Raw genomic sequence first — 25,543 nt, 5'->3', positions numbered from 1 at the left:
ATGTTTTCTTTTTAGAAAGAAAATGTGCTAAAAATTTAATCATGACACAGTGCATTAGGAATAGTCTTGATTAAGATGTGAAATTGTTCACACTAGGGTCTTATTTGTTCCTAAGTATTTGGTAATGTCTCCTCGCTCTGGTTGCATTGCTTAGAACATGATAGGCAATTCTTTTGAAGATTTGTTAGTAGCAAAACAGCTTTGATTACTTTATATGTCTTCTTCCAGGAGTTCACATAAAGCATTTGGATATAGCTTTGCAAAAAATAAATTGTAATTATTACTCCAGAGACAAATACATCTGTGACTTTGTTTTTGTGCTTTTCTAGATATGCAGTAACTTTTTAAAATTCCAAGTTGAACTGTGATGTTTTCAAAGTTATTTTAAATATCCAACATCCTTTAGACTCAACACATAGTTTCAACATGAACTATGAAATGACAACTGTTACACTATTGAAATGACAAAGATGTGAACAATCTTGGCCAAATTTGTATATATGTAGGCAATAAAAACTACATTCTTACTGCCACCTGACTGCAATTTATAGGATGCTACCCTGGTAAAAGCAAATAAAAAAAACCCAAAAGTCATAATTACAGGGATATAAAAATTTGAAAAAAAAAGTGTGAATCTTATAATGAAATAAGGTAAATCTTAATTGAGGGTGGTGGTGGTCTCCACTCTAACCTAGAACTATGGATGAATTCATTGATGCCCAAGACTGTAATGTTTGTTTTGTTAATGACTCAAAACCACTGAAGATTCATAATTTTTTTTCTTTAGCTTAAAACCAGAGATAGATATATCAATAGCCTGAAAAAGAAATGCCAGAAGGAATCTGAACAAAACAAAGAAAAGCAGAGAAGAATTGAGACCTTGGAAAAGTATCTGGCTGATCTTCCAACTCTAGATGATGTACAAAGTCAGAGTCTACAGGTAATATGAAATAATGGTCTCGTCTTTTAAATTCCATAAAAGCACTATTCTTTAGAAATTTCACTAATTATAAATTACTATTTAATTGCTGTTTTAGGATTTAGTTGAATCAGAAACTTTGTTCATCCAAGCATGAATAGAACTCTCATTGTTAAATAATATGTGGTTACATTCCTCATTAACCTGTGTGATAACCCTCTCACTTAAATGTTCTACTGTAAAAGGTTGTTTCTAAACCAGTCTGATAAACCCGCCCCATAGATGCTCATGCATGTACACGAATTCTGAATTTCTCCAATATTCTCTGCGATTCAAGACTCTTCACAATGTTCTTTTGAGTATCTTTCTAGATGTTTGTTTTCCTCATTCTTCTTAGCCTTTCCATAAATTATTCCTTAGACCTTCATCTGACTTCTGTTCACTCCCCTGATTTCTGTTTTTCTTTTTTAACAGTACCTCAATCCAAAGTCTTCCTGTCAATTCTGGCGAAGCCTGCCTGCCTAAATCTTACTTATAAATCCATAAAATCTACTCTTCAATTTTTTTCTCAAAGTCTTCCTAAGCAGGGTTCCTCAGTTTGGTACTATTGACAATTAGGGGTAGAAAATATTTTCTTATAATGGTCTGTCCTGTGCATGGATGGATGTACACTTTTTGCATTTGACCTTCTGGCCTCTACCTACTAAGCGCTAATAACACTGTTCCCTCCCCTCTCTCCAAATCCAAAAATGTTAACAGACATTTCCAAATGTTCCCTGAAGGTAAACATCACTCCCAGTTGAGAATCATTGGTCTAATCCATGGAGTGCCATTATTCTGCATATTCTCATATCTATAGAGCAGTCTTTATTTTGTATTAATTTATAAGTTGTAAAACTGAAAGAGATTAAGGTCAGGAAGTAACTTAACCACAGGAAGTTACATGAGCAGAAACAGAGCACTATAAATTAAATAACATGAGATGACACTATCTTACAACATTAGGATAGCTACTATCAAGGGTCTTGAACAGATAACAGTGTTATTCATAATAGTCAAAAGATGGAACCAATGCAAGTGTCCATGGGTGTATGAGCAAGTAAGCAAAAGATTGTTTATAAATCATGTATACATAGAGTGAAAAATTACTCATCCCTATAAAGGAAGGAAATTCTGGCATATACTACAAACTGGATTAATTAGAAGATATTTTACTGAATGAAAAAAATCATTCACAAAAAGATAAATCCTGTTCTAACTTATATGGGGTCCAAGAAGAGTCAAATCATAGAAAGTAGAAAGCTGATTTCCAGGGGATAGAGTAAGGTATGGATTGGGGGAGTTGTTTATTGGGTATAGAGCTTAAATTATGCAAGGTGAGTTCTGGAGATTGGTTGAACAACAGTGTGAATGTACTTAACACACTGAACTATACACTTAGAAATGGTTAAGCTGGTAAATTTTGTTATATTATCTTACCACAATTCTAAGTAAAAATCCTCCTGTCTTCTAGAAATGCCTAATCCCATTCTCTTCTCCACAGTCCCATTCTCATAACTCTCTTCCACTCAAAGGAGAGATAGTGTTAAGAACTCTCAATGAAATGTAGATAGCATAATTTTAGCAATGTGTTAATCCTTGAGAACCAGTAGTAATTTCTAATAGAAACATTTAATATTTCATGTGTTATGAGCTATAAAAATTCTCCTTAGCTTCAGGTCTTAGAAGAAAAAAATAAGAATTTGCAAGAGACTTTGCTAGATGCAGAAAAAAAGCTCGAAGAGATCAAAAAACAATGTCAAGAAAAAGAAGCCCAGTTAATTTGCCAGAAAAAGAAAGAAAAGGAGTTAGTATCTTCCGTTCAGAGGTAAGAAAACTTTCCAAATCTTTTTACATTGTTTTAAGTTATTCATAGTTCATCAAGCATTTCATTTAAAGTATATTCATTTATAATTATTACTTTATTCTTCTTCTTGTAAATGGACTGCTAAGAAATATAATTTCAGCCAGGCCCAGTGGCACATACCTGTAATCCCAGTGACTTGGGAGGCTGAGACAGGAGAATTGTGAGTTCAAAGCCAGTCTTAGCAACTGCGAGGCACTAAGCAACTCAGTAAGACCCTGTCTCCAAGTAAACTATAAAATAGGGCTGGGGATGTAGCTCGGTGCCCTGAATTCAATCCCTGGTACCAAAAAATAAAAATAAAATAATAAAGTATAATTTCACTGGAACAGATTGTTTCAGATGTGATTTAACATTTTGAAGCAATATACCAACATCTTGCCAAAGGTTTAGATGAGATTAGTAAATAATGAACAAACAAAAACAAAAAACAATTGAAGACTGAGAATATTAATGAAAGTCCTTGTTGGCTTTGTCAAAACTTATGTAAAAATTCTAAATAACAAAACAATGGGGGCCAGCAAAATACTTACACTGCATTCTTTAATAGGCTATGTCAAAAAGGAAGTGATGGACTCCTATTTCACCTTAATGCAAGTAACAGAAATAGCAGTTTTGACATGTACCTTCCAATTCAACTCAAATATCTTGCCTTATATGACTCTTTTAAATTAATACAGCTAGAAATACAGTGAATATTGCCGCAGTCTGGCTGGGCACAATTCAGGAGCCACTTGTCAAAAGAAACAAACTTTATTTTTAGAACCACACACGCCAAACAAAACACCTCCTCAGGAAAAACCCTCAGAGCCCAACTGACACCACCGGCTTCCCACAAGCCTCTCAACCTCCCCCACTCCTCCTGCTCTTGAGGCGATTGGCTGGGTCGCGTGGGCGGAGCCAAGAAAAGTCCCCCAATGAGCAGCTCCGTGGTCTGAAAGGGCAGGGAAACAGCCCAATGAGCATCACCGCAGAGGAGTCAATCAGCTAGAAGTTGCTTGGGCCGCTGTGAGCCAATCATCAGCTGGCAGTCTGAAAGTTTGCTGGGGCCCCTTCGGCTGTGGCTCTCAATAAATATCATTTGTATCATATTGAAATAGAGTGACTATCATATTCAGAATGTGTGGTTAAGCTTGGAAATTAATATTGGATTCCTAGAACACCTAGAGAACTACTATATGCCTAAAGAAAAATTCTCTTTCTTATTTAACTTAAACTTTAATGTTTTAGTCAGATTTATCACCTCTGTGACTAAAAGATCTGACCAGAACAATTATAATGGAGGAAAGGTTTATTTAAGGGCTTATGGTTTTCAGAGGTCTCAAACCATAGATGGGCCGGCATCATTCCTCAGGGCTCCTGGTAAGGAGAAACAACATGGTGGAAGAGTGTGGCAGAGGGAAGTAGTTCATAGATGATCAGAAAGCAGAGAAAGAAACTCTACTCTCCAGATATAAAATATATGTCCAATAACCACATCCCCATTTAACCACCTCCAGCCATACCCACCCACCTCCAGTCACCACTCAGTTAATCCCATTAGGGATTAATTCACAACACAATCCTTTCTCCTCTGAACCTTCTTGCATTGTCTTACATGTAAGCTTTTGGGGGATACCTCACATCCAAACCATAATACTTAATATCAACTATAAATAGATAAAACCATCCTCAAGAATAATATTAAAAAGCAATAAAAAACTAAATGTAAGAAAAACATTAAAGTACAAACTCTGTTTTCAGCTTTTAAATAAAAAATCTATCAGATTCCATATCGATTCCATGTTAATATTGCTTTGCTACTTCTTTCAAAGTCTTGAGTATAGGCTGGCCTGTTTTTTTCCTTGGTTTTAAAGTAGAAAAGTCTCTGATTGCTGAGATAATTCAGTCTTCAGTCTTCCTGATGTCAGCTCAAAAAAAAAATCATATTTTTGATTCTACCTTTATTTTTCTCCTATTTGATGCTTTTTTTTTTTTTTGCACTTTAATTTTCCTCTTTTATAACCCCATATCTTATACCTAAACTTTAGTCTAAAACACCTTCATGAGCTGGGATTGTGGCTCAGCAGTAGAGCATTTGCCTAGCATGTGAAAGGTGCTGGGTTCGATCCTCAGCATCACATAGAAATAATAAAATAAAGGTATTGTGTCCAACTACAAATACACACACACATACATGTACATACACCTTCATAATCTTTGCTTGTATTCAACCATATAGCTTTTTCTTTCATCTTTATGGTAAAATGAAAGCAATGTAGCTGTTCTAACTTATAAAGCACCATGATAACAAACTTTAAGCTGTGTATTTTAAGAGCAGAATTAACAACATCTGAAGATAATTGAATATTATCTTGTCACATTGTGTGCTTTTATATATTTATATGATTTTAAATTTATACGGTGCTAGGATCATCCTAGAAGATTTCTCTTGCTTTCAAGTAGATATAAAGAAAAAAAGTTTGTTAATATTCTTCAGTACTTGTATAGTTTTGGTGTCACTTGATTTTGGGTCCAGAACCTTAGCTTTCTCAGCCATGTAATAGTCCTTAAATTTCAAAAGAACTTCAGATATGTATGTGATCATGAATTATGTCATATTTTTATCTATTTTATATAATATTTCTAAGTTTCTTTTTTAACTCTTAAGAACTTTTGGAATTTATAAATTGAGAAAATAGAAATTAAAATTAAAATATGTGGTAATAGTTTTCTCTGCTTTTCAAGAGAATTATTATTTTTTGAAATCAGCATCTACATTTCCTGCACATATAATATACATGAAAAAACTTAGTTGCTATTTATGAGAACACAGTACATTTTTCCCCTTCTGCATTCCTGGCTTACTTTTTAATTTGAAAGACTTCAATATTTTTAATGAATTTTCTCTCTCTTGAAATGTTACAAGTAGCTGGAAGATAGTGTCTTGACATTGAATTGTGTGTCTTGGCATTGAATTGTGAAAGAACTTATTTTGAAATAGAAATTATTTTTCATTTATAGATTGAAAAAAAGTATTTTTATTATAAGTAACAGTGTATTGCAAAGCAGTAGACTACATGCTAATACATAAAACTGTCTCTTGCCATTATCTATTTATAAAACATGTCTGAAGTGCTTATTGTACCATCTAGGATTGTCAGTTCTTTGCAATCTAAATATGGCATTGCCTGCTTTTGGAAGAGAGAAAGCTTTAGACACCCATAACACGTGAAAAAAAAGAAAAATAATGAAAATATAAAAACCTAAATCATAAGAAATTTCTCTTTTAGGACTCTGCTACTAGAGAATGACAAACTAGAGTTATTTCTAGCTTTCACGTAGTTGTTTTTGTTTTGATTTTGGTCATTATTGTTAATGATATGATTTCTTTTAACCTAGACATTACTATTGTTCTGTTCTCAAGGAGAGTATCTCCCACGCTGCCCCTTTAACCTTTTATTTTTAATGTGCCAGAGGGGCTTCCTTATGTTGTTTACTCTTTGCCATAGATAGCATGATAAACTTGCCAAGTTGCAAACATAGTAGAGTGCTATTCTTATGAATGCAGGAGAATGTAATTCTGTATGTTTAGGCAACAAAACTATCCTTAGAAGCAGACTTTTGGTCAACTTAGGAAAAAGGGCAAAAGATGTATATGCATATTCATAGTCTCCCTGCTGCAGTCATCTTAGTTGAAAAGCTGTGCTTTTAGGGAAGAAAGAATGAACAGAGTGTTAGATTAGAGAGCTCACATTTGGATAATGAAGAACTTTACTGAGGCCTAAGGATGTCACATACTAAGCAACTCTGGTGTCAAATTTTCCTTTTAGAGAAGGTGATAAGCCTCTAGCTAATGGGCCTTTCTTATTTGTGTAAAATAGATAATCATATACTTTCTGTGCGTCTTGATTATTGCTTGATTAAAAATGTTATAGACTCTAAGATGGACAGCATTTATTTGAAGCCATCAGCCCAAATAAGCAAATAGAGCTGATTTTCGTCATCTAATTATGTTTTTCTAAAACACACAGTTTGCAACAAAAAGTAGAAAGATGTCTTGAAGATGGAATCCGCCTTCCCATGTTGGATGCAAAACAGCTTCAGAATGAAAATGATAATCTGAGGGAACAGAATGAGGCTGCTTGTAAGGTCAGTAGATGCCTTTGATAGTAAACATGAAATCACTACTATGTGAGTATGGGTATATAGATATATAATTTATAGCTATTTTTTGTGAGTTGTGATTTTGTTGATATTTAAATAGCTTATAAAATTTTGAGTTTGAATGTTTGTATTTGGAAAGAAAATAACCATTTAAGCAAGTGTAAAAATTTAATTGAAATAAATGACAAAGCAAAGATTATCTTTTTCTTTACTAAACTGTTCAAAGTCTGTCTCAAAGTTATTTTTATAAGTTGCGTAGAGAAGAGTTTTATTGAGAACTACAGGAAGACTTTTGTCATTTAAATATGTGTGATCTAAGTCATATTGTTGTTTAAAGGATACTTATTATGAAAACTTTTGTAAAATTTATAAAGACACCTTTTAAACAAATTTATAATTTCCTGTGCCTTTCTTTGTTTCATCTTGAAATACTGGTACTTTTGAAAAGCGATGTGGGAAAAAATGAGTTTATTCACTAAGACTGATTTATTTCCTGTGTTTTAGATAATAGACAACCAACAAGATGAAATTAACAGAATGATTCTAGAAATTCAGGTAAGGAATATTTTATACTATTTTAATTTAGCTACATGCTGACCTCAAAGTATTGAAACATACATGTGTTTGTATGAAAAGATAATTGTACCTGAGGTAAAGTAAAATTTTTTTTTAATATTAATCTTTTTTCTCTTATTATTTTTATTTTGCATTACAATTCTTAATACACCTTTATACCACAATTTATCATATCTCTGATTGTATATAAGGTATGTTGACACCAAATTCATACCTTAAATATTAATCTTTTAGTTTTTTAGAAAGAAATTTTTATTTAATAAATCAGTTTTTCCAAAATTGTTCTCTGTTCCTCACGTCTTCCTCTCTTTTTATTTGGATGTAGTATATCTCCACGACTTTGAACATATTTGATTTAGATCATCATAATCAAGTAGTTACAACCATGAACTGTTTTTGTCCAATTATTTGATCTTCATACATTATTTCTACCTGAAAAGGCATACAGAGCCCCATTCTGTCTACCTTATGCTCTTTATCTCCATCAGATTTTCTTCAGAGTTTTATAATGAACTGCCTTTCTCTGCCCCATCCTTTAAATATTGTTAATCCTGCAAGCATTTCTGTGTCTACTCCCTGGTATTCCATTAATACTGCCTTATGTTTTTATTATTCTCTCTTATTCTAATTGGCTTTCCTTATTTTCTAATTACACTCTCCATCATTATTGTCTCAGCCCTGTGATGCTGTTTACTGTGATACATCTCAAGTACAAAGATAATCTGGTAACTCTTATCTGTGGAATATCTCTATTATCTGTGGTCAAAACACTAAATTCTAAGCATCAACACAAAATCATCCTTTATATTGCCTCTCTAACTGCCTACCCTCAGTATTCATACCATTCATATGCACATACATATGATGACTCAGTAAATCTTAGTTCTTATATAGTTTCCTAAGAGTGTGTCCTTTTTGGTGTGCTCATCTGGCAAATATCTACTCAACTTTCAGGATTCTGCAGAGCATTATTTTATAAAACCTTGACAGATTTTTGCTTCCTCTTAGGTAGCACTGCCTACTCTCTGTTTAACTTTTGCTCCCCTTCCTAATAATTTTATATATTACTATTTCTACAGTATCAAACTATAACACTTTATTTACATATTTTTACCTTTTTTTGTTAGTTGCTCAAGACAGTACAATGATCTTGACATATCATACATTTGATTCAAATAGAGTATGAATTCTCATTTTTCCACATGTACAGATTGCAGGATCACATTGGTTATACATCCATGTGTATACATACAGCAATCCTAACCTAAATTTCTTGAGAATGGAGGCTGTGGTAGCTCATCTGGAGATTTTGACCTTATCAGAATGCCTGACACATAATACACAGGTCCTAAAATTTGGAGACTAAAAGGATTTTCATTCTTTTACTCATTTGCCATGTATTTACTGAGCTACTACCTATTTTCCAGGCACAGTTCTTGTCATATGTGATTCATCAGTGAACAAAACAATTCTAGTGGGATGAGTTGGAAAAATGGAAAATGAATGTCACAGGCTATTAGCTTTTTCTGTTAAAAACTTGCTATTTAATTGCCTGGGTATGTGGCTTAGTGGTAGGCCTGTCATGCATAAGGCCCTAGCATTGAGAAGGAAAAAAAAAGTATTTTTTTTTTAAATTAAGTAGACTAGAAGGCAGTGATAGAAAGTGCTGCATTTCATAATGTGGTCATGAAGTTTTTCCAAAAGAGGAAATATTTGAATATATCCAGGGGGATAGCATGCTAGACAAAGAGAGCAACAAATGTTCTCAATGTTGCCTAGTGTGCTTGCTTCAAGACCAGCAAGAAGGCTGTGAGCCTGGAGTGCAGGGATAGAGGCAGAGAGATGAGAGGTAATGCTGAAAAGTAACCTGGACCAGATCACGTGGGTCATATTTATATTTTAATCTGAGTGTGATGAAAAGTCTTTGGGTAGATTTTATGGAGTAAATTTTTAGTTTTATACCTTATAATTCTATTATTCTTTTTCTTCTTCTTTTTTTTTTTTTTTTGGCAGGAAGGGAGGGGAGCTACCGGGGATTAAGCTCAGGGGCACTTGACCACTGACCCACATCTCCTGCCCTAGTTTGAATTTTATTTAAGAGTCAGGGTCTCACTGAGCTGCTTAGCACCTTGCTGTGTGTGTGTGTGTGTGTGTGTGTGGTGCTGGGGATTGAACCAAGGGCCTTGTGCATGTGAGGCAAGCATTCTATCAACTGAGCTATATCCTCAGCCCCAGCACCTTGCTTTTGCTAAAGCTGGTTTTGAACTTGAGATCCTCCTGTCTCAGCCTCCTGAGCCGCTGGGACACAGTACCCAGCTTATAATTCTAAAACTCTTTAAATGAAAGTAAAAAAGGTAAATGATTTGCATGTCAGAAATACATATAGTCTTCTTTGATTGTTTTTTGATAGTACTACATGATTATCAATTTAATTAAACATCAGTCCAGTTCAACAAGTATATGATGAGCCCAATGGACTAATTTACAGAGGTTATGACCTTTATTTTATAGTCTTAAAAAACTGTAGCTTCAAATTTTCCATAAGCCATTAGAATCACAAGATTGTTAGGTTCTCTCAATCATAGTTATCTGACTTCTTATAGTACATAAAGAAATGAATTTCTACGTCATATGGTAATATTTTCCAAGAAGTAGATCTAATAAAAGTTATCTAAATTAGGAAAAATCAACACATAAACCTTGGCAGGAAACTTGATCAAAAGACTGGTAAGATTATGTTGGTCACATACTATCCCCTTATGTTATAGTGTTCAGTATATGTTTGTATTAATTCAAATGTTTATTTATCTCATTTGTGGAGGTATTTTAATGTAATTACTCCCGTATATTGTCTTTGGTAACATGTATGTCATGATTATTTGCAGTTAATATGTAGAGCAGAATGTAATTTTATGCCATTGAATCTTTGATTATAAAATGCTTGAGCAATCATTCTTTTATTTCTTCAAACTACTTATAGAATTGAAATCAAATTAATGAGTACATTTATTTCCAAATATTTGAGCCCAAACAATATATTCATTAATTCTGTTGTCTTGTTATTTAGAAAAATAGCTTTTTCTTTTCTCTTTATCTACCTACCTATCTACCTACCTATCTATCTATCTATCTATTTTTACCTTACCAGTTCATTTATCCATTTTGACCATGTAGGCCTATAGATGATAGTTTTCTTTCTTTTGAATTGTTTATTTTTTCTTTTTAGTTATACATGACAGTAGAATATATTTTGATGTATCATATATATGTGGAGTATAACTCCCCATTTTTGTCATTGTACATGATGTGGAGTTAACTGGTCATTTATTCATATATGTACAAGGAAAATCATGTTCGCTAGATGATAGAATTCTTATAGACACAGACAATAACATTGATTATGTGATATAGCTATATTTTTCAAGATATGATTTAAATGACAAATTATAGATGGTGACAATTATGACTCACATCTCTTTCCTTAATTTTATTTATTTAAATTCATGGGGTTTTTTTGGCCCCTCATAGTTGAAAAAACTAGGTTTTTGTTTATGTGTTTTTACTTATGACCTTTTATAAACGTGTACTTTGTAAAAACCTGAAAAAAATGAACTCTAATTATTTCTCAGGCATTGGAAGTTCTGAAAAGAGCGCTTTGACTTGAAAAAGATTTATTGTGTTGCACTGTTGTTAATGAGCATAATTAATAGGCATAGTATCAAATTGGTAATCTCCTAGAGTAGTTGCCTTTAGTAGCTAATTGTTAAAACTGCCTCAGTTTTCCTCATCTGTCTACTTAAACGATGGTGAACCTTATACCTGTGTAGATTATGATGTCTTTCCCATGTGCTTTACTGCTGATTTTTAATTTCTTCAAATTCCTATATCTAACAAAATATTATGTAATTAATAATAGCAGAGAGCTTTTATATTATTTTTAATATAAATTATGCATTTAGCTATCCCTACAGTATTAAATTCATTGTAAAATTTCACTGCTATTATAGTTTGAATGCTCTTTCTTCCTAACGGTAGTTGGACATTGTTTCATTTTAGAGTGTTTAGTAAACAAAGATAGCGGGTGTTCTTGTTTTGCCTGTGTACAAGTATGCGTGTATGTGTGCTTGTGCGTGTGCGTGTTTTACTGGAGATTGAACCGAGAGGCATTCTACCACTGAGTTACATCCCAGCCTTTTCATTTATTTAAGACAGGGTCTCATCTTGCTAAATGCCCCAGGCTGGTCTTGAACTTGTGATCCTCTTGCATCAGCCTCCTGAGTTGCTAGGATTATAATCATGTGCCATAGTGCCCAGCTACATAGATTTGAGTTTTGCTTTTTACTGCTTCTTTGTGCCCCTGTAAACTACTAAGATCTGATTTGTTCAGTGATCATTTTACTGATTTGGAGTACTGCATTGCTTTGGGTATTAGGAAGTTGTTCTCAGCAGTTTAAATTTAATCTCAAAAGGGAAAAATAAAATCACATGCTATGTGCATTTTATGTCCAATTTTGTAGGAGATTAAAAAATGAGACAGTGTTTCATAGTGAAAATTCTGTGTTTAAAGTATAGCTATAGTTTACTACCTCATATCAGATCAAATGAATACTTATCTGGTATAGATTACAGACAAGTTTGATTGACAGCTTTGTAATTTGGGGAAAAATTGGTCTCCTACCAGTAATACTAAATTTGTTGTTGAATATATAAAAAGTACTTTTTTATATAGAAGTATATGCTAAATTTGAAATTGAATTGAGTGTTATAAAATACAAATTTATGTACTATTTTTTCATCGTTGAGATAATTGTTAACAGGCATGAATACTTCATTTACTCACTGATCTTTTAGAAATGGTGCCTTTCTTTATGTTCTTAAAACTAGTATAGCTAAACTGGCTTCTTCTCCTAAAGGCTTTTTTTTTTTCTTCTGTCCATATACAATACAAAAAGATATTTTGCAATAGAACCTTCACTGTCATTTCCATAAATGTTACATTCAGAATGTGATTGAGTTCTACATTGGGCATTACTTTCCTTCCTATTTTTTCCTCAAAAGCACATTTCACCTTTATAAGCCTTTTTCTTGTTAGCTGTTATCACTGTCTTGTATATTTGTAATCTTTTGGCAGAGGAGATTATAGAGCAAAATGTTTCAGAAATGTGTATCTGTTTTCTCTAATGTTAAAGTGTTTCCTCATTACAAGAACTTATACATTTAAATGGTCTTTCTGAATTGACAGCTATCAGTGAATTATTATAATATCACAAAAGACTAGAATGATAGTTCAGAAGTCATTAAGACTTGTTATTCTTAATAGGAATGATTGTAGCCAACAATTTCAAAACTGTTGACAGTCTGTTCAATTTATATTAAGAAGTTTCCACATTCTCAGAGGAGTCTGTTACAATTTTTACCACATGTCTCATAAGCCTTCATCTACTAGATTTTCTTGGTGGAAATATTGGGAAAATGCATTATAAGCCAATGGAATGCCTTATGGATAAAATATAATATCTCGGGCTGGGGTTGAAGCTCAGTGGTAGAGCACTTGATTAGCATGTGTAAGGCACTGGGTTCAATCAAACAAATAAATAAAATAAAGGTATTGTGTCAATCTGCAACTAAAAATAGTTTTTTAAAAAACATAATATTTCTCACCTAAATAAATATCAATTTCTTTAATGTTGTCTTATTGTATAAAGTTTCTCCTTTATTTTGTTATTATACTGTTGTAATGTGTCCTAAGATGAAGTTTTTTCTTCCTAAAGTTTAATTTTTACAAAACTTACACGTTAAATAGATTTTTGATGAATGAAAAACTAAAAATATTCTCATTATATTATTAATATTTTTTGAAACAACCAACCAAAAAATGTCCTTACTCTACTCCTTGTTCTTATAAAGAACATGCTATAGTTTTTGCATAATTATGTCAGAAAAATGTGTAAAGAGTGTATGTCTTTAACTTCTGAAAAATCATTTGTTTGAAATGGGGAGTAGCAGGGAGGGATTCAGTTCACTTGAATTGTGAAAGAATGTACTTGGACTTGTTTGTAGTATGTCAAATCTATATGGATGTTCAAATTATTTGGAATGCTTTTTAAAATATATTTTTCTGGGTCCCAGTTGTGAACCTTAATGAATCACTATCTCTGGGATGAAGTTTGAATTATACATTATACTGCCAAGTTCCCTAGGCAGTCCTTAACATAGCCAGGGAGTGGTCCTATTTCTAGAGTTCTCAAGTTTTACAGTCCTCATTGTGTTTGGTGGACCACGGAGTGGGAACTGCGTGGTAAGACAGGCTTAAATAAGAATAAGGTTTAGTTTCTTAGACACCTGGGTATGTTTTTGAGTACATATAAGCTGTTTTGCTAGATCTTACTTACAAACCAGAACATAGATCAGAAGCTAGATGTAAAGAAATTCAGGCAGATTATTTTTTCTTTTTATTGCTAATTTTTCATGTAACAATTTTATGATATAATTCACATAATATTTTGTTCTCATATTTATGGTGTATGCTTCAGTATTATTAGTATATTCACAGATATGTGCAGTGAAGACCACAATGAATTCTAGAACATTTTTATGTTCCATAGGAAAAAAAAATCTCCATAGATTTGCTTATTCTGGACCCTAGATATATCCAGAGTCTTATGTGTTTATTTTTCTGACCCATATTTAGCTAGTAAACTCCTAATTTCCAGCTGATACCATGTACTATGGCATCACTTGCTTCACAGACTAATTCATTCTGGCTCCTTTGAGGACTAGTTACTTAGGTTAGTATTTGAGATTTGTTCTTACCCCAGGAGTATTTTCCAGCTATCTTTTTCTCTCTGGGAAAGTAACCTAGTCTGAAGAACCCATAAATCTAAAAGTAGTCTACCACATGCCTGTTGCCACAACCTCCAGTGTTTTTGAGAGTGCTCTTAGGCTTGAATTTCTCTATAAAGTATATTGCAGTTGAAGTCAGTTCATTATAGATTCCTTTGGAACTCCCTGTTCTATGGCCTGCTTCTGCTCAGGCAAAATCTCTTTAAGCCAGATCAGTGGGTGTGGGGACAATGGCAGTCTTCTGAGTGACACTCTTACTTAGGAGCTGAATAGTCAGTGGAGGTCTACTGGACAGCATCTCCCTTATCTCCTTAACTTGCTTGGCCCAGCATGTAACACTCCTAACCCCATTCCCCACCCCACAATCTGGGGCAAGAACAATCAGGACCCCATTATTCTTAATGGTGCCACACCCCAGATAAAGCCTCCATCCCAAGTGATGATCTGAGTGGAAGAAAGGAGCCCCCACATTTTGGCTGTTCATGCCTGAAATATGTAACAAGGGGCAGGATTATAAACATTGATGTCCTTTCTCTTCTGGAAAGATAGTTCACCTGGGAGCTGAGCAGAGAGGGAACCCTGTATTATTGAGCGAGAGTCTGGGGTGGAAGTTCTGTCTCAAGCTATGAAAGAGGGATAGGGTGAGTCTTGTTTTGCAAATCAGTCTCTTGCTTTCCTGATTTTTCTCAAATATTTGCCTGCCTGCTTTTAGGATCATTTCCAGAAACTTTAAATGTTTTCTAATATTCACCCATTTTGTTGAGGAGCAAGTCTGCAGAGTTTCTCATGCCATTGTGCTGAAAGCAGAACTCTCAGGCAATTGTTTTCAGAGTTATATCAGAATGCAAAATGACAGCTAACTGAAGAAAGGAATTAGAGCTGTAGACGATCTTAGATTCTTATAAACAGGAAACTAAAAAATGGCATTTGCATAATTCTTGTTTGCTTTTTTTAGTTTTTACAAGTATTTTGAAAATTTACCCACAGGAATGAAGAAAAGGGATTTTTTTTTGGTGGGGGGAGGGATGTGTGGGGGTACTTGAAATTGAACCCAGGGGTGCCTAACCACTGAGTCATATCCCCAGTTCCTTTTTATTTTGAGACAGGGTCTTGCTCAGTTGCTTAGGGCCTGCTGAGTTGCTGAGGCTGATCTTGAATTTGTAATCCTCCTCCTTCAGTCTCTCAGGTTGCTGGGATTATAGGCATGTGCCACTGTGCCCAGCAGGAAAAAGGATTTAATATTTGCCCATACTTAGACCAAAGTGAGAAATAAAGCTTCTAGTGCCAAGCACAGTGTTTGTTAAGGTGGCGGTGAAGTAATGATATCACATGTTACAGGAACTCTGCTCTCTGGTTAATATTTGTTATCTCTAAACTTCAGTCACCTTACAAAGTAAGAAAACATATTTTTTAATACATGGAAGAGCTGAAAGAGGTTACAACTAAGATTCTAATTCATGTCCTTTTGACTTCAAATGTTTATGTTCTTGGCATTACTCTTAGCTTCCTCAAAGTGAAAAATTCCAAAAGAAAAGCAAAAATGCACCAAAAAAGTGTTGTCTGATTCCTTCTTTATGGAGGCTCTAATGACAAATCATTTTAAATGAATCATTCCCATAATGATTTTTAAACTGCTGCACATCAGAAAACCAGGATCTTCTGTGGAAAACGCCTTAAATTCAATTGCCCTGAAGTATAATTGGGAAATTTTGTCTCCAAAGTGAAATGTAATTTTTAATATATTGCAGTCTGCACTATGATGGTGGTATTAGTAGTTTCTTGAGCTCAAATAAAATGCCTCATCGTATTTTCTGTTACATTTGTTTTAGGAGCTTTATAATGAACAGTCTTTATCCAGTTTGGCATTTGGCATAGGGCCTTGCACAGAAAAAGATGCCCAGTAAATATTTGTTAAATGAGTGAAATAGCCTTTTTATTAAAACAAAAAACAAATTAGATATTGACTGGTTACTTTTGCATTGACTCATTAGTTTAGTTCATTCAATAATTTTTTCTGAGATTGTACCACGGGTCACTTTTCTAGGGGATAACTAATGAACAAAACAAGCAAAAGCCTTTGCTCACAAGAAAATTCACCCACTGTGCTAAATTTGGAAACTACTCATTAATAGCTAATCTATCTTCTCTGTGCTCAGTCTAGAAATCTTAGAATTATTCTTAGCTCTTCTCTTATCTCACATTTGTCTGCAAATTCTTTCACCTTCACAGTATATCTAGAATCTGGTTGCTTCCAGATTCGCCTCCATTGCCATCCTGCTCTAAGCCATCTTTGTTTCTCATCTGTTATTTCTTCCTGTTTCCATCCTTCTCTGCCCACAGTCTGTTCTCATCTGTCTGAGTGATCCTATTGAACAAAAATCAGAATACATCATGTGTCTACTCAGAACTCTTCCTCCTTAGGACTTAGGAGACCCTGCCCACTCTGTTTTCCATGCTGCCTTCATCTCTGACCCTACTATAGCTCCACTGTTCTTAGTATGCTGGTTGTCTTGTGTTTGCTGTTTAGCAAACACAGATCTTCCCTAGAACCTTTGCACTGACTAAAACACTCTTTCAAGATATCTGGAGAACCTAGTTTCTTATTTACTTCAGACCTTTGCTTAAGTGTCACCTTTTCCAGAAGCCCTTATTCTCTGGCCTCCTTAAGATTTTACAATACTCTATTTGTTCTCCACAGTAGTAATCAAATTATAACACACAAAACTATGTTATATTTACTTTGTTTCCTTTAGTCTTTTTCTACCTAATAAAATATTTGTGAAGGCCAAGAGCTTTGACTGTTTTGTTTACAGAATTGTGTTTATATGAGTAATTGCGTAATGTAACTGTGTAAAATTTGAGCATATCTGAACATGTGCATATGTTTGTGTATATGTGTGTTGTAGAACTAATGTTTTTTTTTTTTCCCTAAGTATTTCTTGTTGTGTGTATAGAGTAGATAAAATCTGCTAGCTAAGGTACATCTGGCTTTCCTTCATTTGAGCTTTTTGTATATGGGTCATTCCCAAAATATTTGACATCAAAGCAGTATATGTACTTAGAAGTATCTTCAACTTCAGAAATGAACATAGTATATACCAGTAGGTTAGTAACTTAGTAGAATTTTTAAAAATATTATTTACATGGGAATTTAAGAGATATAGACATTTGAACTTAATTCAAATTTTTAATTTTAATAAGCCCCCATATGTCTAGTGAATTATAAACATTGTTATTTTGAACTTCACAAAAATCAAATATTTATTTCAGTAAATAATATAGGTTATTTTATTTAAGTGTACTGTGCCACCATTTTGAGCAATTATATTTTTTTAAATCTTCAAGAGACCTCAAAAACTGCTTTGCAAAATTCTTTTGTGAAATAACATGCATTATTTATTCTTGATAGAATAAAAACTGAAACTTCTATAGAGTTTTTTATCTTACAGATAAAATGTACAAACTTGGTATTATGGATTTATATGTCAAAAAAATATGTCATTGCATTTATAAAAACTAACACGTCTCAAAAGCTTATATGATTTTATGTTAAAATACCCAAAAGAAAGTACTTACCAAAACCTCCTGTGTTGTTAAAGGATAGAATGGTTACAAAAAATCAACAACAACAACAACAAACCCCTACAAAGATCCAGGTGTGGTGAGGCATGCCTGTAATCCCAGTTATTTAAGAGGCTGAGAAAGAAGGATGGAGTCCAGCCTGGGCAATTTAGCAAGACCCTACCTCAAAAATAAAAAAGTGCTAGGCATGTAGCCCAGTGATGAGTAGTAAATAAATAAAATAAGAAATATTATTTATTATGTTTTTACATGAACTTCATTTTGGAGATGTAGTTTAATAATCAGACTTTATTCTATTTTGTCTTAATTTGAATCTGATGAGCCCATAAGTATAGTTTTTTTTTCTCCCTTTATCTTCAAATCCTAAAATATATACTTTTCCATACAATTTAGGATAAAGAGGTAATTAATGTTTTTGTGGTGAGAGATTGCTGTCTGACAGCTCCAACACTCATTCCTGGTGTTATCCTAGAAATGGTACAATTTGAACCTTCTAGGAAAAGCTCATCTGTGAGCTCTTTCCCCTGTTAAGGGGTTTCCTGATAAGTACCCTTAAGTACACCCAATCTTACATGTTAACCTTGATGTTATTTACCAAATCCAGTTTTCCTTCTTTTGACAAATAGCACCACTGCCAAACACTTCTGCTTTTCTGATGAAGAAGGCTGCCTGTGTCATCCATCATCAATTTAAATTTAGCCTTACGTAGAAACATGAGTCACTAGCTAATTATTAGTTGCATTCAAGGTGACTCTGAATTGGTTGAAATATAACACACCGTGAGCTTTTAAAGAATTATATTATAACATTATGAAAACATCCCTCTTCAGTTCAGTTTTCAGTGTTAAGATGTGAGTTTTAGAGTAGTTTATCTATGATGCTTTTCTTCTATAATTCTAATAAGCAGTCACAAAATTTAAGAAAATTTAGTTTGAATTCTGGATTACAGCCAAATCTTAACAGGTAAGAAAATCTTTGCAGGACAAATAATTTTCCATATGTCATTGAATCAATGAATTATGAAGGAATTTTAGTGTCTAAAAATATACACAGAGTGTCTCATATGTCTGCATGCTGTGAATTACATTTTTGTCACATATAGAACATTTTTTTTTCTTGGAAGAAAATGTATTATTACATGGTTTTATTGGTTTTTAAAATATATTTTCATTATTTAGAGTAAATTAAATTTGAATGTCTATTACTAAGAAGTCTATATTTATCCTTCTCTATTAAATTTGAATGTCTATTACTAAGAAGTCTATATTTATCCTTCTCTCTCGTCCTTGGTGATAGCTGTCTCTCTTATTCCATCCAGAGATAATGCAGAAAAAACTCTAATATAAATTCTATGAATTATGTTTTGGATAGTCATTATATTGGAGTATTTTGAGTTGAGAATAAATACAGACCTGGAAGGAAAAAAAAGATATTCTTCCCTGGTCATGTGTTTGTTGATTTTGTGGTCTAACCAAAGGAAAAAAGCTGATAGAATACCTAGAATTCACTAGTAACTATAGAATTTATGGCAAGGTTTTCATTAGTGTAAGATGAAAATTCGGATTAATCAGCTCAAATAATCTAAGTACTCTAAAAATGTCCTCTATGTAACCTTGGTCAACTCAGGGTTTTCTTATAATAGTATCATATCTAGATGATTTGTAATTTTATAAAGGAGTAAGAAAGAGTTTAATTTATTGAAGTCCCCCAATAAATTTATGGATTGAGATCAACACCATGTAACATAGTTAGTAAACAGAGAAGGGAGACTGTGCTAACATATTGCCAATAAACAAAAAAAATAAGAATTATTTGTCATATAACATTAAATAACAATTGTAAATTTGATGTGTTTTACACAGATTAAACATTTCCTTATGAAGTTTTTTTGTTTGTTTGTTTGTTTGTTTTTTTACTTTTTTCTTGAAGCCATTCACTCTATAAGTAATGAGTCATTTTTAAAGTAAAGATTTAATCTTCTCAGAAACTAGGAAGGGAAAAAAATTGAAATTATTCAGACTCAATATTCCTTGTTACCTGTATGTGTGTTAACATGCTTTGCTTTATAATTTTTGTTGTTATTGTTCTAGTCAATGCAGGGCAAACTTTCTAAAGAACAATTAAACACACAAAAGATGATGGAAGAACTGGAGAGGAAAGAGAGAAACCTGCAAAGATTAACAAAAGCACTGCTTGAAGTGAGTAGATGAAATTCAGACTGCCTTGAAAGGATGATTCACTGCCTATTTAAATTTAAGCCAATGCTTATTTTGATTTTGTACATATTAATTAATAGAAAGTTTTCAAGGAGACTTGACTATGATGTGCCAGTTAATTAAATTCATTAGGTTTCTTATGAAAATCAAAAACAAATTTATTTTTCTTATAGTTAAATCTGTAAAATGGTATTCTAAAGCAAAGCCAAATGCTGTCTGAAAATTTGGTCCCAAAGTGAAAAATAAAATAAAAATAAATCAGGCATAAATTGAATATAAACAAAATTACCCTTGGGCTGGGGATATAGCTCAGTTTGTAGAGTGTTTGCCTTGCACGCACAAGGCAATCCTCAGCACCACAAAAAACAAAACAATATTATCATTGAAAATCCTTAAAGAAGATGCATTGTTGGCAGTTCATCATTAGAACAGATCATGCTTTCTCATTTGAGATAAAGTATTTGACCTGTAAGGACCTATTATACAAAAAAGTACATATACATAATTATATTTCATCCATATATATTTAAGAATGCATCTCCAAAAGTTAAGGTAAAGATATGAAATTCATGTCAAATTCTTCTAGTGTGAATATGCAGTGTATGATTATTCCACTGTAAGTGACAAACTAATTTCTCTGGGTTAAGGTTATGGCCCAGCCTGACTTTTTGCATTATAAAGTTATAGACCTTGCAAACAGCAAAGGATCTGTGGGACTGTGTGAATATGCAGTTTTTCAGTACCCTTTTTCCATCATTGCCTAAAGTATAAGATGATTGAAAAATGGTATAAATGGTATTTTTCCCCAGTTATATTCTTCCTTTTACACCTCTTAGTTGACATTCATCTGTTAGAGTTTTTATCACCCAAAGCTATTTGGTTATTCTGAAAAACAGCTCTAAGTGGACAGCTAGTTAAACTATTACTACTAGTACTACTACTAATTTTTGTTTTATATTGTTTTTTGGAGTGCTGGCTATTAAACCCAGAGCCTTGCACATGCTTGACAATCCTCAACCCTTTAAACTTATCTTTTTTTGGGGTACCAGGGATTGAACCCAGGGGTGCTTAACCACTAAACCACATCCCCAGCCCTTTTTAAAAAAATTTGAGACAGGTCTCGCCAAGTTGCTAAGGCTGGCTTTGAACTCCTCCTGCCTCTGAGCTGCTGGGATTATAGGCACACACCATCGTGCATATCTAAACTTAATTAGCAGTATTCAGGATAAGGAGGTGATAATTTTGGATATAAGGGTAGCAGTTTCTGAATATAGTAAGTCAGTAGTTCATATTAATGCTTCCAACTCAAATTTAACAATTCAGAATTATTGAGTTTTTCTCCCATCTTTGGTTTTGTATTTGTATTTTTTCTATTAAACTGAAGTTTTTTGTTTCTGTCAACATTAATAACAAGCTTTTTTTCTCAATATAGAAAAATTCATTTCAAAGTTATTAAATAACTATTGCCATTAACAGTAAAAAATAATAGAATCTGGCCTAATGTTTCTTTGTAGTTTTTTTTTTTTTTTTTTTTCCTAAGGTTTGTATTTTTACCCTTANTGGTTTTTTTTTTTTTTTTTTGTCCTTAGAATAAATTTTATTATAGAAAAATATATACACAACCAAGATGTTCATTATATAAGAAATTCTAGAACCTAAGGCTATTTTGGATATAGGTTTTTGGTTTTCTCTCAGGTTTATCTTAAGGCATCAGAGGAACTGTGTCCACTATATATATTAATATATTTCTTTTTCACATTGCACATATGCAGTTGAATTTGGTTGATATGCATGTAATATGACATGCAGTATGATAATATAGACTTGTTTATAGTCTTGGAGAAAAAAACATTAAACCTTTATTGCTTTTGAGTACTTTTCCTCTAACAACTCTTTTATTTTTTTCTTTTTTTTCCAGCCATTGCAGAACCAAAGACAAACAGAAGAGACATGCTCTTTATTGGATCAGGGCGAGGAAGCAGACCAATCTAGGCAGCAGACAGTTCTTTCTAAACGGCCACTATTTGATTTGACTGTGATTGATCAGCTGTTCAAAGAAATGTCCTATTGTTTGCTTGACTTGAAAGCATTGTGCAGTATTCTTAATCAGCGAGCTCAGGGCAAGGAGCCTAATCTTTCATTATTACTGGGAATTAGATGTAAGTGGCTGATGACTTGTCTTTATTTATTGCTTAACAATTAGAAACCTGTCTTCATTAATCAGGAATTTCTTACTGTCTTTTCTCTGTTTATTTTTGTTATCTTCTTTCGTACTTAGGTTTATAAGTTTCTGACTCAATTTATGGGTTTAGGTATACCTGTTATTACTTACCTCATTACATAACTTACAGAAGTGAGCAGGTAGGTCATGTTTGACATGGACTTCCCCTTGGCAGAATGCCTAGATATTTTTCCTATACCAAATCTGTAAATGTGTGCGTGGAGTAGAAGTAGGAGTGAATTCCTAATTACTCTTCTATAAAAGTAATAATTCTGTTTGTTTTTATGATGGTTGTATGATAATGCCCAGCCATGTATTCACTGGTAAAATGTTAGATAGATAATACTTTTTCCTTGATACAGTGTGTGTTACATGGCAGTTGCTTAATGTGAGGGCCAGTACTTTCAAATGAGCCAGCTTTCACAGCCTACAGATCTGTTGTGTTTGTCATGCATACCTGTTGTCTTTGCCCTTTTCCATGTGACACCCACCCACTTTCTGCCTCAGTTCTATCTTCCTCCACACATAATTGTAAGGACTGCCACAATAAAATCCTAGTATGAGCCTTCCTTTTTGTGCTACTTTGGCAGGGATATTTATCTCTACATATGGTTCCAAATTAGTAGATACTGGCATGTTTATTCATTTTTAATAGAAAAGAAATAGACTTTAGTGAAAAGATAAGAACAGAAAGAACAAAACCACAAATAAGGCTTATAAATAGACTTGTTATATTGAGTAACTGTCTCATAGTATGGTTCTTATGTGATCAAAGTAAGGACTAGTTCTTTCTCCAGTTTCATTAAAAAGATTCCAGCATCTTGTCTCATCATAATTATTTTGGCAAATCAAATAATGCTTTTAATCAAGTATATCACTTGTTAAGTGAAACATATATCTGTATTTAGCAGTGTCAGCAGGATTTTCTCTTCCACTTCATAGGTGTCTGTAGACATGTGTGGGTATTTAAAAAACACTTCATGTTTTAAGTATATTCACTTACTCAGCAAATACTTATCAGATGCTTTCAGTGGTCCAGGTAATAAGTTAGGTGCTGTTACTGGAGATAAATTGAATACATTCCTTGCCCATACATTAAACAAATTATCTGAGCATCGTTGTAAGTGTTGTAATGGAGACATGGACAAAGGGACAATAGGAGCACAAGGGAGACAAGCAACTAAATCATCCACATGGGAATGGCTGTGAATATTCCATGGAATAGCTGGAGTTTGGTATGTATCTTGAAGAGGAAAAGGAGAAGGTTGCCAGGTGAACATGAGGTGGCTTAGTTAGGAATGATCTCTTGGAAGCAAGAAGTAAAGGCTCACCCACAGAAGACTGATTTTTGCCTACCATTTTAGAGCTGTTCCCCCTTTCAATCATTTTGTAACCTACATTTTTTAATTTTTTACATAAATGACAATAGTGGAATGCATTACACTCATTATTACCCATATACAGCACAATTTTTCTTAACTGTGTATAATACAAAGTATGTTCACACCAAATTATGCCATTATACATGTACTCCTTTTTTGCATTACAATTCTTAATATACATATATACCACAATTTTTCATATCTCTGTTTGTGTATAAGGTATATTGACACAAAATTCAAATCTTCATACATATGTTTTGTATAATGATGACCATCACATTTCACCATCCTTGCTATTCCCCTTCCCCCTAACCCCTTTTCCCTATCTAGAAATAATCTTCCTCCCATGTTCTCCTCCCTACCCCACTTTGAGTCACCTCCCTTATATCAGAGAAAACATTCAGCATTTGGTTTTTTGGGATTGGCTAACTTCACTTAGCATAATCTTCTCTAATGCCATCCATTTCCCTGCAAATTCCATGATTTTGTTTTTTGTTTTTTTTTTTAGTGCCGAGTAATATTCCATTGTGTATATATGCTACATTTTTTTTATCCATTCATCCACTGAAGGACAACTTGGTTGGCTCCACAGTTTAGCTATTGTGAATTGTGCTGCTATAAACATTGATGTGGCTGTGTCCCTGTAGTATGCTGTTTTTAGGTCCTTGGGGTCTAGTCCGAGAAGAGGAATAGCTGGGTCAAATGGTGGTTTCATTCCCAGATTTCCAAGGAATCTTCATACTGCTTTCCAAATTGGCTGCATCAGTTTGCAGTCCCACCAGCAATGTATGAGTGTACCTTTTTCCCCACATCCTCACCAAAACTTGTTGTTTGTCTTCATAATAGCTGCCATTCTGACTGGAGTGAGATGGTATCTTAGAGTAGTTTTGATTTGCATTTCTTTGATTGCTAGAGATGATGAGCATTTTTTCATACATTTGTTGATTGATTGTATATCCTCTTCTTAGAAGTGTCTGTTCAGGTCCTTGGCCCATTTATTGATTGGATTATTTGGTTTTTTGTTGCTTAGCTTGTTGAGTTCTTTATATACCCTGAGATTAGTACTCTATCTGATGTGTGAGGGGTAAAATTTTGCTCCCAGGATGTAGGCTCCCTGTTCACCTCACAGATTATTTCTTTTGCTGAGAAAAAACTTTTTAGTTTGAATCCATCCCATTTGTTGATTCTTGTTTTTAATTCTTGTTCTATAAGCATCTCATTAAGGAAGTTGGGGCCTAGCTCCACGTGATGAAGATTAGGGCCTACTTTTTTTCTATTAGACGCAGAGTCTCTAGTTTAATCCCTAGATCCTTGATCCATTTTGAGTTGAGTTTTTGTGCATGGTGAGAGAGAGAGATTCAGTTTCATTTTGTTGCATATGGATTTCCAGTTTTCCCAGCACCATTTGTTGAAGTGCATGCTTTTGGCACCGTTGTCTAATATATTCACTGATGGGTCAAATAATGGTACAGCAGCAGTAGTTACCCCTGATCAAACTTTTACATTTTTAGTACCCAAACAATCAGCTCAAAAGGTAGAGCTTAATGCAGTTTTACAAGCTTTTGTGATGTTTAAAGATTCTGTATTTAATTTATTTTCTGATAGTCAGTATGTAGTTAATGCTATAGTATCTCTTGAAGATGCTGGTAGGATTTCCCCTTCTTCTACTGTTTTCTCTTTGCTTTCCACTATACAAAGTCTAATCTGGGACAGAAAAGATCCATTCTTTATAGGACATATCAGGGCACATACAGG

The 25,543-nt window shown here is 33.5% G+C and overlaps 1 protein-coding gene across 4 annotated transcripts in view; it reads left to right on the top strand.

Annotated features, from left to right (window-relative positions):
- Positions 1-25,543, top strand: part of Cep85l (centrosomal protein 85 like) — a 224,309-nt gene that overhangs the window by 188,577 nt on the left and 10,189 nt on the right. For 3 of the 4 annotated variants that reach the window (XM_048794959.1, XM_048795006.1, XM_015500699.2), the window contains 6 exons: positions 788-940; positions 2,632-2,786; positions 6,836-6,953; positions 7,473-7,523; positions 20,060-20,167; positions 22,104-22,344. In XM_048794959.1, the coding sequence (XP_048650916.1) occupies positions 788-940; positions 2,632-2,786; positions 6,836-6,953; positions 7,473-7,523; positions 20,060-20,167; positions 22,104-22,344 (826 nt within the window). Of the gene's footprint in view, positions 1-787; positions 941-2,631; positions 2,787-6,835; positions 6,954-7,472; positions 7,524-20,059; positions 20,168-22,103; positions 22,345-25,543 lie in introns of those variants that run through there. The other variant, XR_007344303.1, reaches the window with a different exon arrangement.

This window comes from Marmota marmota, unplaced genomic scaffold (genome assembly GCF_001458135.2).
Source record: "Marmota marmota marmota unplaced genomic scaffold, marMar, whole genome shotgun sequence".
Lineage (NCBI taxonomy): Eukaryota > Metazoa > Chordata > Mammalia > Rodentia > Sciuridae > Marmota > Marmota marmota.
The sequence above is the reverse complement of the archived record's forward strand: the minus strand, read 5'-3'. Positions and strand labels throughout refer to the sequence as shown.